Source organism: Papio anubis, chromosome 2 (genome assembly GCF_008728515.1).
Source record: "Papio anubis isolate 15944 chromosome 2, Panubis1.0, whole genome shotgun sequence".
NCBI lineage: Eukaryota > Metazoa > Chordata > Mammalia > Primates > Cercopithecidae > Papio > Papio anubis.
Genome location: NC_044977.1, coordinates 71,070,417 through 71,090,052, shown reverse-complemented (window position 1 = coordinate 71,090,052; position 19,636 = coordinate 71,070,417). Strand labels below are relative to the sequence as shown.

General features: G+C 41.3%; 1 protein-coding gene across 4 annotated transcripts in view; it reads right to left on the bottom strand.

Moving 5' to 3' along the window:
• FRMD4B (FERM domain containing 4B) overlaps nucleotides 1-19,636 on the bottom strand; it is a 361,154-nt gene that overhangs the window by 19,580 nt on the left and 321,938 nt on the right. For all 4 annotated transcript variants that reach the window (XM_009200361.4, XM_003894202.5, XM_009200359.4 and 1 more), the window contains 6 exons: nucleotides 8,401-8,477; nucleotides 6,280-6,418; nucleotides 5,623-5,764; nucleotides 4,603-4,736; nucleotides 4,394-4,513; nucleotides 3,017-3,242 (listed from right to left, as the gene is read on the bottom strand). In XM_009200361.4, the coding sequence (XP_009198625.2) occupies nucleotides 3,017-3,242; nucleotides 4,394-4,513; nucleotides 4,603-4,736; nucleotides 5,623-5,764; nucleotides 6,280-6,418; nucleotides 8,401-8,477 (838 nt within the window). The remainder of the gene's footprint in view (nucleotides 1-3,016; nucleotides 3,243-4,393; nucleotides 4,514-4,602; nucleotides 4,737-5,622; nucleotides 5,765-6,279; nucleotides 6,419-8,400; nucleotides 8,478-19,636) is intronic.

The window sequence follows — 19,636 nt, the reverse complement described above, 5'->3', positions numbered from 1 at the left end:
CAAGTGATCTGCCTGCCTAGGCCTCCGAAAGTACTGGGATTAAAGGTGTGAATCACTATGACTGGCCAAGCTTTTCAATAGGTTTCTCAACAGTGGCACTACTGACATTTTGAACTGGATAATCCTCTGTCCTGGGGAACTGTCCTGTGCATTATAGGATTTCCAGCCTCCCTGGTTGAGAACCACTGAATTAGGTTTAAGTCTTGGTTTTGCCATTTATTGACTATAAGACTTTGGGCAAATTAATCTGTATCACCTGGCTCAACCCCACAATGGGGATAACAGCAGTACCTATCACGTAGTGCTGGGGTGAAGCGTTAGAATAACGGAAGTAAAGCCCCTAGCCCAGCTCCCAGCATTACATGACAAATGCTCAGTAAATGTTAGCTAGACTTAAATCTTTAGTTACCTAGACACTGCGTTCTGGTTGGCAATGGCCATAACACTCTGACTATTGCTGGTATCCATCAAATGTTAAAGAACATGGCCGGGCATGGTAACTCACGCCTGTAATCTCAGCACTTCGAGAGGCCGAGGTTGGCGGATGACTGGAGGTCAGGAATTTGAGGCCAGCCTGGCCAACACAGTGAAACACTGTCTCTACTAAAAATACAAAAATTAGCCAAGCATGGTGGTGCATGCCTGTAACCCCAGCTATTTGGGAGGCTGAGGCAGAAGAACTGCTTGAACCTGGGAGGCAGAGGTTGCAGTGAGCCAAGATCATGCCACTGCACTCCAACCTGGGCAGTAGAGAGAGCTCTGTCTCAAAACAAAACAAACCAAACAAACAAAAAAAAACCCCACAAACATATTCAGTAAAGATAAGTATCTCAGATGCGTTGATCTACATTTGCAAATCATTCCATATTCAGTTGAGTGCTTTGGCACAAAGTTCTAGGCAAATATAATCCTTCAATGTAAATTTCAAAACCATTATGAAGGGAAGCTCTCCAACCAATCTCTAATGTTAAGCTGTATCAGAGACAAGTGAACTCTCTCTATTGGACACACAGTGGAACTTGAAGGCAAGGTGCCAGTATAGTCAGCTGTCAGGCATACTTTCACTGTAAAGGAGAACATTTGAATTTTGCACAGTTTGAGGATGAATGGGCCATAGCAAATGGTCATGAAGTTAAGCACAATGCTAATAACCCATATCTGTAGGTCCAGAAATTAACCACACCCAAGGCCACCTGGATTTCACGTTCAGTCAAAGCTACTCTACATTCTCCAGCTGCAGTGGACTAACACTTGTGTGTTGATGCTGTACATTCCCTTTCCAAAAGCAACGTCTGCTTTGTAAATCATATGCTCTACACTCAAGTATATTCTAAACTCACTTACCTTATTTAATCAAATCTAAGATATATATTTTAAGTACCAGTAAAAAATAAATTAATTGAAAAAGTACTGCCAAGTATGATTGTAACACACCATCTAGTGTGTTAAGAACTATCCCAAGACTGGTCGTGGTGGCTCACACCTGCAATCCCAGCACTTTGGGAGGCTGAGGCGGGAGGATTGCTTGAGCTCAGGAGTTTGAGACTAGCCTGGGCAACACAGTGAATCCCCATGTCTACAAAACATTAGTCAGGCATGGTGGTGTGCGCCTATAGTCCCAGCTACTAGGGAGGCTGAGGTAGGAGGATCACCTGAGCCCAGGAAGTCGAGGCTGCAGTGAGGTTTGATGGTAGCACTGCACTCCAGCTTGGGCCACAGAGAGAGATTCTGTCTCAAAAACAAAAACAAAAACAAAAGCAAACAAACAAAAAAACCAAAACTATCCCAATTTCATAGATGTTAAAATGTAAAGGAAAAAAACTCTTAGAATCAAAAAAATACAATCATATTTCAATCACCAGGCTGAAAACCATGCCAATAAACATGTCAGGTCAATTGGACTTTAAATCTACCTGGGATTTCTCAGTTTACTTTTTTTTCTGAAAATGAAAGTCATAAATACATAATGTTGAGAACTTGGAAAATACAGAAGAATATTAAGAAGAAAATTAAGTTACTTGAAATTTCACAACTATTAGTACTTTGAAATAGTTCTTGGCCAGTCTTTGTGTGTGCATATTTCTATAAAATTGAGATCATGTTGTGGTAACAATTTTATATCAGGCTTTTCTGCATTTCATGTTATATCATGACCATTTGCCTATATCTTTATTTTTTAATTTTGTTTACTTTTTTTTTTTAAGACAGGGTCTTGCCCTGTCACCCATGCTGGAGTGCAGTGGTGCAGTCATAGCTCATTGCAGCCTCAACTGCCTGGGCTCAAATGATCCTCCCATTTCAGCCTCCCCTGTGGCTGGGACTACAGGTGTGCACCACCACGCCTGGCTAATTTTTAAAATATTTTTTGAAGAGATGAGGTTTCACCATGCTTCCCAGAGTGGTCTCAAAATCCTTAGCTCAAGTGATCTGCTCACCTCAGCCTCTCAAAGTGCTGGGATTATAGGTGTGGAGCACTGTGCCCATTCTGCCCATATCTTTAAATAGCCTTCATAAATTACAGAAATTTTCAATCAAGTTTACATACTTATAAAACTGAAATTCCAAACAATTTTTATCCTAAGAAACTTAGTTTTGTCAGGCACAGTGGCTCATGCCTGTAATCCCAGCACTTTGGGAGGCCAAGGAGGGTGGATCACCTGAGATCAGGAGTTTGAGACCAGCCTGATCAAGATGGAGAAACCCTGTCTCTACCGAAAATACAAAATTAGGTGGGTGTGGTGGCGCATGCCTGTAACCCCAGCTACTTGGGAGGCTGAGGCAGGACAATCACTTGAACCCGGGAAGTGGAGGTTGCAGTGAGCCGATATTGCCCCATTGCACTCCAGCATGGGCAACAAGAGTGAAAGTCTGTCTACAAATAAACAAGAAAACTTAGTTTTGATCATCTGGTTCTTCTTTCTATCTCTCACCAAATTAACTGGTAACTGGTTTGGACATGCTAGGTACCATTAAGTATTAAGTAGGGGACTCAAAAAAAACCTTACTTATTACTAACCTGGTAACACTGCTGCTTTCTGGCTGGGTTTCTTTCCACACCTAATTCGGTATTCGTTTATTGCATTTTCAATCTCCTGAAGCTTTTTCACTGCATCTGTGTAATCTTGCTTTCGCTTTTTCTTCACAGTTTTACAAAGGTCTGGCTCATTGGCAAGTTTCTTTGCAGCTTCCACCAGCTTTTGTTGTATTAGAAAATTACTCTCCAGTTCTTGCAAAGCAGGATCCTGCATTTATACAATGATAGTTTTATTTTTACGGACACATACGACCAACTCTTACATGCATTGTGTAATAAAACTTGCTGTGCACTTTCTTGAATCAGCTGTTCTTTGAGAACACTATCTTCCCAAATTTTACTGCATAGACATCCTTGTCAAACACTTTCCTTTACCCGTCTTAACTTGAACTTCTCATTAGTCCAAACCTCTTCCCTTTTCAAGGAATTTCATTCAATGGCCTTTCATTCATTCAGTTGGTTGGGAGAAGATCACAGTTTTTATGGATATATTCTTAACTCAAAGCTCATGGATGCAGAAGGTTATATTCATATGCATAGTTTTAGAGAAAGATAAATTTGGGGTTGATCTTCTTCCTGGTAATTCCTGGTTGCATGACCCTGGATACACAGCTTCATCTTTTAGTGCTTCAGTTTTTTTCATTTGTAAAATGAAGATAACACCTACCTTATGAAAGTAGGATGAGGATTAAATGAGATAATATATGTGCATTGCTTAGCTCAGAGATGGGTACACAGTAAGCACTCAATAAATAGCAAAGATTTCCAAAGAAGAAAACAGATAATTTTCTAAAGCTAAGATGGTCAAATTTCTACAAGAAACATAGGTATGGTCATATTGGCTGATGACATGCAAATGAGAAAGTATTATACATTCTATATTGGCTAACAAATATTTTAACTTGATTGTAACTCAGTGCTGTGCATGTATTATCTCATTTAATACTCACTGGATGCCTTGGAGGGAAGTCCAATCATTACCCCCATTTTACAGATGAGGAAAACTGAGGCCTGAGAATTGAGACTTTAGAGAGGCTAAACTATTTGCCAAAGGCTATTATTTAGTTTTAAGTAAACGAACCTAATGCTGGAATTCTTAATTCTTATAATACTGCCGCTCAATTGAGAAACATTTGGAGTTCACTGGATGCTGTCTATAATTTGGGGAGTAAAGTAGTGAGAACTCAATTTTGACTGGAGTGGGCATGAAAGAAAGAGTTCAGTTTGGTCTACACGATCCATCTCTGCTGGTGAGATAACATACAGCAGAGACTCAAAAACCAAAGGAAAAAGTCCACTACAGTCAGACAGCTTTCCTGTCTCAGGATTAATTGAAAGGCTCAGAGGCGTTGATCATACCTCTTCACTCGGTAGCAAGTTGTCATCTAATTTGAAGGCAGTACCCACACGTCTTCTGACCTGAGGAGGCTTCTCGCCTACGTTCAGGGGATACTCCTTTGGCATTTTGCCTGTGAGCTCCTGTAAAACAGGACAGAATCAAGAGCGGATAATTGACACTGGCCAAAGTTGTCAAACACAATTCGATGAGCCCAAAAAAGCAGACTCACAGCCTCCCGCAGACAGATCTTCTTAAGCTCCTCAACTTTTTTCAGAAGTTTTTCTTGTAATAGTTTCTCCTTCTTCTTTAGTTCAAGGATTTTTTCTCTCTTTTGCTCCTCACTAACTTCTGAGTCTTGAGAACCTAGGGAATGAGGGAAGGGCAGGGAAGGTTTATACAAGGGATGTTTCCTTCCTTTCTAAGGGACAAAGGATTTTTAAGCTAAAGCTGCTATTAAATGGGAGTTTATTTCTTTTCTCCTTGTTTCTCAACATAATAAAAGGAAACTAGAAAACATTCTCTCATTCTTCTGGGTATCAAACAGAATCTGGTAAGAAAATGTGCCTTTTTGCATCCTGGCTCAGTCATTTTGGGGGTAACGATAAAATGTTTAATGTCCCAGACACACCCAAGGAAAATTTTCATTTTTCTGAGCAGAAGAGAAGGTAAGACGGTCCTTGAAGAGTTGTTTCGAGTGTTCTTTTAGAAAGTAAGCAAGCAAGGAAAAGAAAAATCTGTGTGAAGGAAGGTCATGCTTCAGATTCACAAGTTGACAGTGAGATTTAGATGGGACGAATCATTTTAGTAAAGTTACATATACTTAATGATAAGGGATTCCAGAATTTTTACAGAGGAAGGGCTTAGGGGAAGCTATCACATTTGAGGGGTATGCTTGTAATCATGTTTGCACAGCATTTTATATTGCATGGAGAATTAGACAATTATCTGTATCAAAAACTAAATGCTGGAAAAAGCAACTGCTGGGGAATATGTTCTTTCAAGCCACACCAAGGTACTCACCATCCTTGTATCTCATATTACGTGCACAACCTATTTATAATTTGACTTTCTACATATTCTTTAAAAACTTAGCCTTAAAATTTTATTCAAAGCTGTTGCATACATATTTATTGACATGCTTATTTATTTCCAAAAGAATGGATTAAAAGATGAATTTAGAAGTGGTTTATGACCGATAAAAGAAACAAAATAAAGATGGCTTGCACATTCTCTAATCCCAAGATGTTACCTGAGGAGATTAAACTGCCATTGCTTGCCATGATGAACTGACTTTTCGCCTCCAGTGTCACCAGCTTGGAGGCCCTTTGTGTTCCTGTCTCTGTCAAATCCATTGCAATCTCGTCTAAACTCCTGGCTGAAGGAATTTTTGCCTAAGAGGTATACAACAATGAAACAGAATTAACTCAAACATACTTCAAATTAATAAAACAATTAAGTTAACATACAATGAAAATATCAACACAGAGGATAATTTAGAATTTTCACATATTCAAGTGGCATTCTTCAGACCAAAAAATAAAACAAAACGAAAAGTCCACAAGCCTTAAGCTTTGTAGTTAAAATGTTTTAATAACTATACATGATTTTCTCATGGTGTGGTTCAGTTACTAACTTTAAAATGTCACCGGCACCATCACCACCAGCAGTGTCACCAGTATATACAAACATGCATGGCAACAAGCTGGCCAGTCTTACAACTTATAAAGCAGCTTATATATTGCCCATCATTTAAACATATACAAAATCTGAAATAGTTGGAAGTTAAACATAAGAAAATCTCAGAGAGCAAAAATATATGTGCTTGCATCTTTTGTGAGAAGGCTTATCTTCTAAACAGAATGCAAAACGGGAATCTGTCCCTATAGAAATGATGCCAGTTACTTACCTTGCTTTGTTTCCTGTCCAGGTAAAACTGATGCTGACTAATTGCCATTACCCAAATGGACTTGATGAGAGAAGAGTTAGCATACCATGTTTGCACAAAGAGGCCACTTTGCCCAAAGGTTCTTCTTGAAACTGAAATCCTGAAAGATTAAAGAAAGCACTCAAATAATTCCCCTCTGGCCCAGCATGATGCAAAATGTACCCTGCAAGCAGCATTGTAACAAGGCATGTTCCTCTTACTTGTCTTCTGTTGCAAAAACTCTTATGCAAATGGCAACCAAGTTTCTGATTTTCTCCTTTTACAACAAAACAATTCAGACCTAAGTAATCTCTTTCTGGATAAACAGCATGTTTAAAAACACATACACATGAACTCAAGAGCTGATAAAGAATCAGTCAAATTAGAGATTATACAAAAACTTTTAGTTAGAAACTCTAAGGATGTATAGCCATCACAAGTGGTAAGGAATAAATGGGTAAGATCTTTTTTATTTTATTTTTTTTTGAGACGGAGTCTGGCTCTGTCGCCCAGGCTGGAGTGCAGTGGTGCGATCTCGGCTCACTGCAAGCTCTGCCTCCCGGATTCACGCCATTCTCCTGCCTCAGCCTCCCGAGTAGCTGGGGCTACAGGCGCCCAACACCACGCCTGGCTAATTTTTTGTATTTTTAGTAGAAACGGGGTTTCACTGTGTTAGCCAGGATGGTCTTGATCTCCTGACCTTGTGATCCACCCGCCTTGGCCTCCCAAAGTGCTGGGATTACAGGCGTGAGCCACCGCGCCCGGCCTGGATAAGATTTTAAAGATGCAGCAACCAAGTGTGGGATGAGCACCTAATTCAAGGTAAAAGAGCATTTCAGATCTAGGTAGATTTGGCTGGCTCTGACATTATCAGATAATGCACTTAATGATAATGGCTGAAAATATGCAAGTCCAAAACTGTCCAGAGGGCTGCTTGTACACCAGATGGAAAGAGGAAAGGGGAGGGGGGAGAAGGAGGAGGAGGAGGAGGAGGAGGAGGAGGGAGAGGAGGAGGAGGGAGAGGGGGAGAGGGAAAGGAGGGTAGAAGGGAGGGAGGGGGAGTGAAAGAGAGAGAGAAAGAGAGAACAGGCAAGAGGCAGACAGACTGTGTGTGTATGATGCGTTACTAATGTTCTTTTGTAGGAATTTTGCTTATCTCTTCGGGTCACCTTTTTATCACAGGTATTTCCTCCCATCCCTCTGGCCTCTAACCATCCATAACCATCTTGGGACTGAAAAGTTCCCACTAAGGACTGATTAGTAATTTCTCTTAAGACCAGGTGCCATGGTTCAGCACTTTGGGAGGCCAAGGCAGGTGGATCACCTGAGGTCAGGAGTTCGAGACCAGCCTGGTGAAAGCCTGTCTCTACTAAAAACACAAAAATTAGCTTGGTGTGGTGGTGCATGCCTGTACTCCCAGCTACTTGGGAGGCTGAGGCATGAGCATCACTTGAACCTGGGAGGTGGAGGTTGCAATGAGTCAAGATTGCATGACTGCACTGCAGTCTGGGTGACAGAGTGAGACTCTGTCTTGGCAGGGGGGTGGGGGAGAAGAATTTCTCCTAAGATATTTGAGAACCAACATCCTGACTTCAGTTAATGTTGATTAACTTGGCTTTTTTTCTTTTTCTTTTAATGACCAAGAACACCAACATTTTAAATGAGCAAAAGATCTGAATAGACATTTCTCTACTAAAGATACATGAATAGCTGAGAAGCACATGAAAAGGTGCTCAGCCATCATTAGTCACGAGGGAAATGCAAATCAAAACCACAAGAAGGTACCACTTCAACCCACTAGGATGGCATAAACTATACATGCACACAAAACTAAAAGTAACAAGTGTCAGTGAGGATGTGTCAGCATTGGAACCACATATACTGCTGCTTGGGATGCAAAATGGTGCAGCACTTTGAAAAGCAGCCTTGCTGTTCATCAAAGGGTTAAAGATAGTTACCATTTGACCCAGCAATTCCACTCCTAGGTATATACCCAAGAGAAATGAAAACATATGTTCATATAAAAACGTGTACACAAATGTTGATAGCAGCATTATTTGTACAGTAACTGGGTCACACAGAGAAAAAGTCTTTGATCCTCACCTTCGTGGATCATGAACTTCAACAGCAAATTTTTTCTCACGGAAATATAAGTTCTCCAGCTGTTTCCATTGGAATAACTAAAGAAAACAGAAAAGCCAGGCAGGGTTATTTAGTCTTATTTTTACTCAGTCTATAAATCAGCTTAATAATCAAACAATTATAAGTTCCAAGAAGGTACACTGATAAGATGAAGTATGAATATGTGATTCAGCCTTTTTACAAATCAACTATGACCTGAAACCATTTTATTCCTTCTTCTGACAGCAATCTTTAACTATTAAGATTCACCTCGCCAATAAATCTTCCTTGAACAATAAAACCAACCATCTGTGGAAGAATATGCACACTATTTTTCCTCTGACTCAACTATATAATAAGGAAACCTGCACAGATTCCAGTAAGCACCAGCCTTATCAAAGACGTTGATTTCATAGTTAAATGGAAAGATATTCAAAGGGATATTTCAATAACATCAGAGACTGAATTTCAAAAGAATGCAAAGTGAAAGTAAAACGGAATCCCCATGCAGGGGTGATTCTCTGAGATACCAGTTTCCTACCTATGAAGAGAGTTCCCCTAAATGCCACGGAAACCTAGCACCAGTAACTGGGGGCAGAGAAGGGGTAGGAGGGAACACCAGAGCCTCTTCTTGGTTTCTGAGCTAGAACCTCCAGTTTTTGAATATAGCTCCCAATGTCTGCACACTCTGATATAGACACTACTGATATTCTATTGCTGTTGTCAGTTTGATTGGGAGAAACAAACTTTACTAGCAACGTGCATTTGAAAACCAAATAATTTGATAGAAAGCGGCTCATTCACAGAATTGAGGACGCCTTGCTGTGTTTTCTGGGCTGCTTCCTAAGCTCTTTATAAGACATTGTACTATCCTGAGCCTTGGTTTGTCCTGTCAACTTAGACTTCATGGTCAAATTCCTCTTCTCTGCCCCCAGACTTGATTAGGGAAATAACAGCACAGAGGTTTCATTATATTATTAGACTTTGGCTGGATTTTAAAATTATGTTCAAAGAATCTTAAAAGATTATTTTTAATAGTCTAAATAATAAGCACTTCTCTGCAATGCACTATCAGCAAAACCATTTCCTGACATACAGGAACCCAGGCTTTTCACAGACATGTAAACCTCATCATGTAAAGGAACAAAATGAGCTGAAGGTTTCTATACATATACTGGCATGGGAAAAAAAGTGTTCAGACTGGAACCCCCAATTTCAAGCAGTGAAATAAACCAGTATACCCTAAAAACACAGCCCTCCGTGGTCCGCACACATAGCTGTCTATAACCACAACACTCACTCAGGTTCAAGGAGGAATTAATAAAAGAATAAAGCTACATACCCATTTCTTAAAATCTCCACAAACTTGAGGTTTTCATTTCTTTAAATCCAGAGGTTCCAAAAATGGGACAGAAATGTGAGGGAAAACCTCAGGGTTCTTCCAACCTCCCCCTCCCAGACGGCAGCTCTGGTGAGCTCTGAACTGAGTTTCATAAGACACTTAGGTGTAACTCAATTTCACAAACTGAGCCTCCCACGGCTGACACACTACTGACATCAGCAACTCTACCGAGTGACACCTCCCTAATTCTACTCTTTCCTCCCATCAGGGAGAGGAGGGCAAAGTTCTCAGTGGCAGATTTTCCCAGAGAAGAGAGCTTTCTAAAATGGGGGGCAGTTGGGATTTGCCCGATACTTCCTGGGAAGTAAGTTGCTTTGAATCCAAGGACGAATTTCACCGGAGGCTGTTTTAGGAAGACATTTCTACCCTAGTTTACTCACCCTGGACGTGAACAGGTTCTACAGGAAGAGTTACAATGCAGCTCAGCTGTGTTTTCCTTTGTGTCCATTCCCACACACATAAAAACCAGAGCTGGACTTGAAACATGATCTCTGAAAGTCACCACCTCCCCCTCTTATCACTTACAAATGTGAAACCCTAGTGCTTTGGACTCCATTCAGCCAGTCCCTGCATTGAAAGCAAATACGCTCCCTGCAAGCAAAAACTCTACTTAAAAGGTGAAGGACTTCGGCTTAGAGAATTTGAAATAATTAGATTGTAACTGGATTTGCACAAGGTTATGGGAACTAGAGTGGGTTTTAAGTATGAAAGGCAGAGAGCAGTTCATTTCCCCGCCTGAAATCTTAAAAGTTTGTGCAAAGTATGATTTCATATATGTGCATATAATAGTATAAATGTGGATTGGAATGATACAAAATTCCGTGATTGCTTCTGTGGGCAGATGGTATGATGGGTACGTTGTATAGAAACTTCAATATCACTAGTAATGTTTTATTAATAAAAATAGGATGAAGTAAATATAACAAAATATTAGTAACATCTATTTAAGTGGTTGTACAGGTATTGTCATATTTTTAGGACTCTGAGAATTTCTCAAAATTAAAATAATAAAAGTTTATATATATAAAATGAATATAGGTTGGTCTATTTTATACAAGAGTGAGATTTTCACCGTCTAATGAGTTGTAAGGTCCCTGTTTTAAACATTAAATATTATTACCATTTTAATTCTTTTCATTATTTGAAGTTGCTAGGAAAATATTTCTCATTGTAGTGGTACTTGATCTAGCTGGCAGCTGGATATAAGCTGGCTTTTCTTTTGAAATTGCTGAAATCATTCTCCCATTGTGTTTTTTATTTCTGGACTCTTCATATCCAAGGGCCAGGATGCAGCTCTAAAAACGGCAATGGAGCTGAGGTGAATTCATTTGCTGAAAGATTGCTCATGCACCTTGCCTCAGACAGCACCTGGCACAGGGCAGGCAGTTGAACGGTGTTCATTCTCCTCCCTTTCTCCAGTGTTTATCTTAGAAGATAAATAAAAGGCACCCTCTGGTCAAAATCATGATAGGGGCCGGGCGTGGTGGTTTGGTCAGGTGCAGTAGCTCATGCCTACAATCCCAGCACTTTGGGAAGCCGAGGTGGCTGGATCACTTGAGGTCAGGAGTTCGGGACCAGCCTGACCAACATGGTGAAACCCCATGTCTACCAAAAATACAAAAACTAGCCGGGTATGGTGCGAGAGCCTATAATCCCAGTTATTTGAGAGGCTGAGGCAGGAGAATCACTTGAACCAGATAGGCGGAGGTTGCAGTGAGCTGAGATTGCACCATCGCACTTCAACCCGGGCAATGAGAGCGAAAACCCATCTCAACAACAAGAAAAAGGCATGAGGGGATTTCAGACTAACGATCTGTATTTGAGGAAAGAGATCAAAGTTTAAAGGAAGATACAAGGAAGCTAAGTATGCTTCCCATTTTCTATTATTTGGACAATATTGGTGTCCATATAGGGTAGGACTATTACATATATGTATGTATGCGTATATATATAAAACATAAGCATGTGTATGTACAAATACACTTGCAGTTTTCATATTAAAACAGAAAAATGTACTTTGCCCAAACCAAAATTTTCACTCTTGGAAATTAAAAAAAAAAAAAGAGGAGCTTTATTTGTCCTGCAATACAATTAAGAGTATGGAACTAGAATGTTTTCTATAGTGATCATTATATAAGCATAATAATCATTAATGAGTATTTATTATTGTCTATGTGGCACCTGCTAGTAGCTAAGAGTTTGAACACTATGTTGTTTTTAGATAAAATATATCGGCCGGGCGCGGTGGCTCAAGCCTGTAATCCCAGCACTTTCGGAGGCCGAGGCGGGCGGATCACAAGGTCAGGAGATCGAGACCATCCTGGCTTACACGGTGAAACCCCGTCTCTACTAAAAATACAAGAAAATTAGCTGGGCGAGGTGGCGGGCGCCTGTAGTCCCAGCTTCTCGGGAGGCTGAGGCAGGAGAATGGTGTGAACCGGGGGCGGGGGGGGCCTGGGGCGGGTGGAGCTTGCAGTGAGCCGAGATCACGCCACTGCACTCCAGCCTGGGGCACAGAGCAAGACTCCGTCTCAAAAAAAAAAAAAAATATATATATATATATGTGTGTGTGTGTGTGTGTATATATATATATGTGTGTGTATATATATGTGTATATATATATGTGCTGCTAGTGATGAAAGGGAAGTAGTTGCAAGGTGAAAATAAAACTATAAATTAGGTCTTCTAGATTTCTTTCTGCTCTACGCTCATCTTGAATGATCAGTTGTGCCTGCTGGTATCAAAAGAAGGAAGTAAAGAGTAACCGAAGAATAATATCTGGGATTACTTTGCAATTGCAAAAGTAAATAGACAGATAGACAAAATATTAAAAGAGGAGCAACGTAAATAACATTAACAAAGAGATAATCAAGAAATTACAACAGGAGGAGAATTTATTTTAAGGTTACAAATCTTATCTTAAAAAAATAAAGTGTCAAAAATTTAAAACTGACACAGAAGATAGTGCTGGAATCAAGCCGTATTTTGAAACTGAGCTATATAAAATATTGTAATCACAAGAAATTCTCTTAATCCTAAGATAAAGTGAAAAAAGTATTGATGGTTTTAGAATAATTTGCTCCAGATGATTACACTTTATTTAACGAAATGAATGTGTGGAATATTTAAGCCACTTTGTTGAAATCTATAATTGTTAGATTCCACTCAAAGAACTACAAGAAATCACCTCTGCCCTATCCCACCCCACTATTACAATGGTTCCTAAATATCTGAGGCTACTGTCAAACTTTAGCCAAAAAAAAAAAAAATATATATATATATATATATATATACACACACACACACATACACATATGCTATAAGGAAAAGCAGAGGGACCTTCAGGAGACACGGTACTTGTATTTCAGATATGTATTTCAGTAGCTTTGGGAGTCATTCCTTCCTTTTAATCAACAGATATTTCTTGAGTGCCGTGTATGTTTGAGGTCTTGTTCTTGTCAGCAAGTAATGGACAGAGCCCCTCTGTTGTGGAGCTCACAAGAACCAAATGAACCAAGTCAGATTGCATTGGTTAGCATTCTGGTACTGCCACTTATCGCTGTGTGGTATTTGGCAAGCTGCTTAACTTTCCTGAATCTCAGTGTCTGCATCTGTAAAATGGGACCAACACCCACCTCAGAGAGTTGCCAGAAGGGGTCAGGGAAAGTATGTTTGTGAAGCACTTAGCCCAGTGCCTGGCTCAGAATCAAAATTCAGTAAGAGATAAAGTCAGCTCTATTTGTAATGAAGAACTCTCAGTTCACCTCTCCAATTTTATCACATGGAGGGCAGTCACTTAATAGTAGAAACAAAAGCAAAAACTGCTGTCTGGATCCCACATCTCTCCACTGTTGAGAAACAGTTGGGTTATTCGGTTAACATATCTGTGTCACTCAGACTTCCAATTCTGTGAGTTTCGGCCTTTATAAAAGCTGGCTGCTCTACTTCTGTTTATTTCATTGGGGGTTTCCTGATACACCCTCTAGGTAGGAAATTTGCTCATCATTTCTGTATCATGGAGGACATAAATGAGGAGGGAGGGGCTGGTCACGGCACACCCCACAGGCAGACAAAGCAAACTCCCTCCTGCCCCGAGTACCCAGGAAAGAAGGAATGTGCCCCAGCATGTACAAAAATGCTGAGGAGTGTGCGCCTGCCACATGCTAGGAGGACCTCCCTGGGGGCATGAAAGACCCAGGGAAAGCCTTGGACAAAAAGGATCAAACTGTCTTTTTAAATCTTGATGAAATGAAAGTAGATGCCACCTAAAGGTTTCACACTAGGGCAGGAGAGGAAAGACGTCAGGAGAGGCTTGGCTTTTTAATGGCACCTCACAGCATCTATAGGTTAATCATTTAACTGCAGATTCACCTGGAAATGACTACATTTGAGACAGTCACAGCTGCAGTGTATGACGGTACATTAGTGACTCACATGGTGGGGAATCCCCCTGCTATTATTACTTGAAGCCAAACAAAATCACTATATTATTGATTTATTCTTCTTTCATTTTGAAAGATTACACGTGATGCATATACTGTTAGTATCTTCCGGAATTTCACAGAATTATAGGCTTCTATAAAGCCCAATTGATCTACCTTCTTTCCATCAAATGTTTATGTGACAAAGTCTCTGCCCTCAAGGAGGGTACAGGCTATCGAAGTGACAGTCATACAACAAATATGCACAGTTAACACCAAGAGTGCCAGCTGGCATAAACTAAGTGCTCAGCTGTCGCACTAAGATGTTGCATCTGTTATCTTACTGAGTCTTCCCAACAACCACATGGGGCAGTACTATTTTAGCCTCACTGTGCAGAAGAGAAAAACTGAGGCTCAGAGAGGTTTAAGTAAATTGGCCTAGGTCACACAGCTAAATAGGGGCAGATATTGACACATAAATACAGCCAGGCTCCAAGATCCCCAGTGTGTAACCACAGCATGCCATTTTGCCTTTTTCACCTGGGAAGAGTGCTATATGGGCATCTGTTATGTATTTAACAAAAAAAAAGAAAAAGAGAAAAAAATATTTTTTTTCTTTTTTTTTTGAGATGGAGTCTCACTCTGTCACCCAGGCTGGAGTGCAGTGGTGCCATCTTGGCTCACTGCAAGCTCCGCCTCCCGGGTTCACGCCATTCTCCTGCCTTAGCCTCCCAAGTAGCTGGGACTACAGGCGCCCGCCACCACGCCTGGCTAATTTTTTGTATTTTTAGTAGAGACGGAGTTTCACCGTGTTAGCCAGGTTTTGATCTCCTGACCTCGTGATCCGCCCACCTCGGCCTCCCAAAGTGCTAGGATTACAGGCATGAGCCACAGCGCCTGGCCCAAAGAAAAACAGTAATTCTTATTTCTTCCTCAAATAAAAAAGAAAGCAATTATGGCAGCCATTTTTGGGATAGGACTGAGTCTGAGTCCCTTTAGATTTTATTTTATTTTATTTTATTATTTTTTTTTAGGGTCTTGGTCTGTCACCCAGGCTGGAGCACAGTGGCATGATCACAGCTTACTGCGGCAGCCACGACCTCTCGGGCTCAAGTGATCCTCTAATCTCGACGTTCTGAGTAGCTGGGACAACAGGTACATGCTACCACATCTGGCTAATTTTTAAATTTCTTGTAGAGATGGGGTCTCCCTATGTTGCCCAGGCTGGTCTTGAACTCCTGGGCTCAAGGAATCCTCCTGCCTTGGCCTCCTAAAGTGCTGGGATTATAGGCATGAGCCATCACACCCAACCTGAGTCCCTTTAATTTTTCTTAGTGATTCTCAACCTGTGGTGATTTTTGCACCCCTCCCACTCCTCCCAACCGTCAACCTCAGGACATGTGGTGATGCTTAGAGACATTTTTGGTTAACACACTGGAGGGGAGGGTGCTAATAGCATCTAGAGAGTAGAGGCCAGGGATGCTGCCAACATCTTACAGTGCACAGAATATGATGCCCCCACAACAGAGAACTATATGGCCCCAAATGTCTATGGTGCTGAGGTTGGGAAACCCTGACTCAGAGGATAATATTTGGTGATACAACTAGGCTTTGGTAGGTGAAATGTGCTGATGAAGGATATAACAATTTTTACTCTGAAACAATGAATTCTGGAGTCCTATTTCTTTCAGCTATGGCTGTTCACATTGCTTTACATATGCAAATGCTACCCACTAGAGGGGCTTACAGCAATTGACCAAACTGGAAGAGTCAACTGTGCTGAACTAAAATCTCATAAAAGTACCCAAATGGTATACGCTCTGGTAGTGAATGTTTTTTTCAGATGTGAGCTCATAAACTTACAAATAAAACACCATATCTTGGCCAGGCATGGGGGCTCACACCTGTAATTCCAGCACTTTGGGAGGCCAGGGTGGGGAGATTGCCTGAAATCAGGAATTCGAAACCAGCCTGACCAATGGCGAAACCCTCTCTCTCCTAAAAATACAAAAATTAGCCAGGCGTGGTGGCGTGTGCCTGTAGTCCCAGCTACTTGGGAGGCTGAGGCAGGAAAATTGCTTGAACACAGGAGGCGGAGTCTGCAGTGAGTTGAGATCACGCCACTGCACTCCAGCCTGGGTGACAGTGACACTCCATCTCAAAAAACAAACAAAACAAAAACCCATATCTTAAATGCAAGGACTAAAATTCTTGAATATTTTCAGCAAAGTTTAGATGAAGAAGTTCCGGGTATTAGGAAATATATAATGTAAAAACCAGACCACCTAAAAAGATGTCACTTCACCCAAGTTTCCTCTGTGGCCGAATCTCTAACCTTCCAGGGCTGATGTAATGACTTCCTGTTAAGACTCTCATCAGTGTGCTCACTGATGTATTTGATGCCACCGGGGCTGAGCTACTGCTCTGGGCACCAGTATAACTGTTATGGATATTTACAACTGGTATCCCTTCTTGTGGTTTTGTACCTAGTCTGGTTATTAAATATTTTCAATAAAATACCTAATTTTGAATATATTCTTTCTTTCCAGATAGATTGGCAGGTACTTGATGACAGAGATTGTGGCTTTTTCCTTAAATGAGACGAAGAATATAAAGTACTCATTCAGGGCCCCTGTAAATGCAAAGGGCTTAATACTTTTTTTTTTTTTTGGTGGAGGGGAGCATAAAATCAGGTACACTGCACTCTATAGTTAGAAATGTAGGGATAGATGAATTTGACAACTTTAGCTTATCACTGAAGCCTTGCTACCAAAAAAAAAAAAAAAAAAAGTCCCAAACCAGCCAATCATTGGTCACAAGCATATAATAAAGAAACCCTGGACAAGCACGATGGCTCACGCTTATAATACCAGCACTTTGGGAGGCTGAGGTGGGAGGATCACTTGAGGCCACGAGTTCAAGACCACCTTGGGCAACATAGTGAGACCCTGTCTCCATAACAGAATTCAAATAATTAGCGGGACACGATGGCTCATGCCTATAGTCCTAGCTACTTGAAAGGCTGAGGTGGGAGGATTGCTTGAACAGAGGAGTTTGAGGCTGCAGTGAACTAGCATTATGCCTCTGCACTCCAGCCTGGGCAACAGAGTGAGAACCTATGTCTTTTTAAAAAAAAAAAAAAAAAAGAAAACAAAGGAAATCTTTACCGTTTACGCCTCTTCATAGAACTATTTTTTACAGTGCTTTATGTACTAATTGCTTTTCTCTGCATTCAGACTAGTCAATCCTATTTACGAGCTTTCATTTTTCTTCATGTGCCAGTGGTTCAACCATGTGGTAAATGCTTAGACATGTGAAAGAATAGAAAAAAAAACAACGGATGGCCAGGCACGGTAGCTCACACCTGTAATCCCAGCACTTTGGGAGGCCGAGGCGGGTGGATCACAAGGTCAAGAGATCGAAACCATCTTGGCCAACATGGTGAAACCCCGTCTCTACTAAAAATACAAAAATTAGCTGGGCGTGGTGGGACGTGCCTATACTCCCAGCTACCTGGGAGGCTGAGGCAGGAGAATCGCTTGAACTTGGGAAGCAGAGGTTGTGGTGATCCAAGATGGGGCCAATGCACTCCAGCTTGGCAGCAGAGCGAGACTCCATCTCGAAAACAAAACAAAACAAAAAAATAGACATATAATGGTTCTGCCTGCCCGGCAGCCACTTCCTCTTCTTCTAGTAGCATCTTCCATTTCTACATGGAACTCCATCAGCTTTAGCTACAGTGGTGTGCGGTGGTGCCATCTTGGCTCACTGCAACTTCCACCTCCTGGGTTCAAGCAATTCTCCTGCCTCAGTCTCCCAAGTAGCTGGGATTATGGACACCCGCCATCACATCTGGCTAATTTTTGTATTTTTATTTTTATTTATTTTTTTAGACAGGTTCTTGCTCTGTCACCCAGGCTAGAGTACAATGGTATGATCCTGGCTCACTGCAACCTCCACCTCCTGGGTTCGAGCAATTCTTCTGTCTCAGCCTCCTGAGTAGCTGAGATTACAGGCACCCACCACCACACCCGGCTGATTTTTTGTATTTTTAGTAGAGACGGGGTTTCACCATGTTGGCCAGGCTGGTCTCGAACTCCTGACCTCAGGCGATCCGCCCTCCTCGGCTTCCCAAAGTGCTGGGATTACAGACTGAACCACCGCAACCGGCCTCCTCCCAGTTTTTATAACATGCCTATCTCCTTCCCATCAGCATACTCTGTTCTTTGATGAAAACAAGCCATACTGTTCTTTATGAGCTTTCTGCCCTTCAGGTCTCAGGTTAAACATCACCTTCCTCAGAAAGGCTTTCCCTGAACACACCAAACGTCTCCTCCCTGCATCCCATTACTGTCTCTCCATCTCATTTGTTTCCATCAAAGATAATTAAAAATTTATAATTATATCTTTATTTCTTTGCTTACTTCTCACCAACCATCCCTCCAAAGACTTCAAAGGAAACAAATACAGTGTGATAGAAACTACTGATCTCCCCCAGGATCTATTTTTCCTTATTTTTAGGAATAGAACATCTTGAGTTATGCCAGGCGCGGTGGCTCACGCCTGTAATCCCAGCACTTTGGGAGGCTGAGGCAGGCGGATCACGAGGTCAGGAGTTTGAGACCAGCCTGGCCAACATGGCGAAACCCCATCTCTACTAAAAATACAAAAATTAGTCGGGTGTGGTGGCATGTGCCTGTAGTCCCAGCTACTCAGGAGGCTGAGGCAGAAGAATGGCTTGAACCCGACAGGTGGAGGTTGCAGTGAGCCAAGATCACACCACTGTACTCCAGCCTGGGCGACAGAGCGAAACTCCATCTCAAAAAAAAAAAAAAAAAAAAAGGACATCTTGAGTTAAAGCTTTGCCACCCACCTAGAGACAATACCTCCCAGCTGCCCTTGCACTCAAAGTTGATACTTTCCAAATGACAGAGGAGCCTGCCTAGGCCTCCCTCTTTCCATCTTCTTCACCAATACCCAACTAATTTTCTAAAAGTTCCATGTTTTATGAGAACTGCTTAAAATTCTAATTGTGATCAACTATGGGAGGGGAAGAGAAAGACCATGCTGTACAATACACTTTCTATAAATTAAAGTATGGTGTAGAGGGGAAAATAACCCACTCGATGAAATAACTCACTAACTCGTTGGGTCCTCATAATAATCGGTGAGGTGGACAGCAGACAAGAATTATCTCAATTTGATAGCTGAAAAAAATGAAGGCCCAGAAAGGTTGAATGACAGCTCTGAGTCAGTCAGTTGGTAAGTGGAAATGCAGAACTGGTTCTTATTTCAAATCCATGCTGTAGGATGGGAGTTCTCCTCCCACTGACTCTGCAGAAGATTTTAACAATCAGATTGATTACTGGTGTGGTTGAAGCTTAGATACACACTT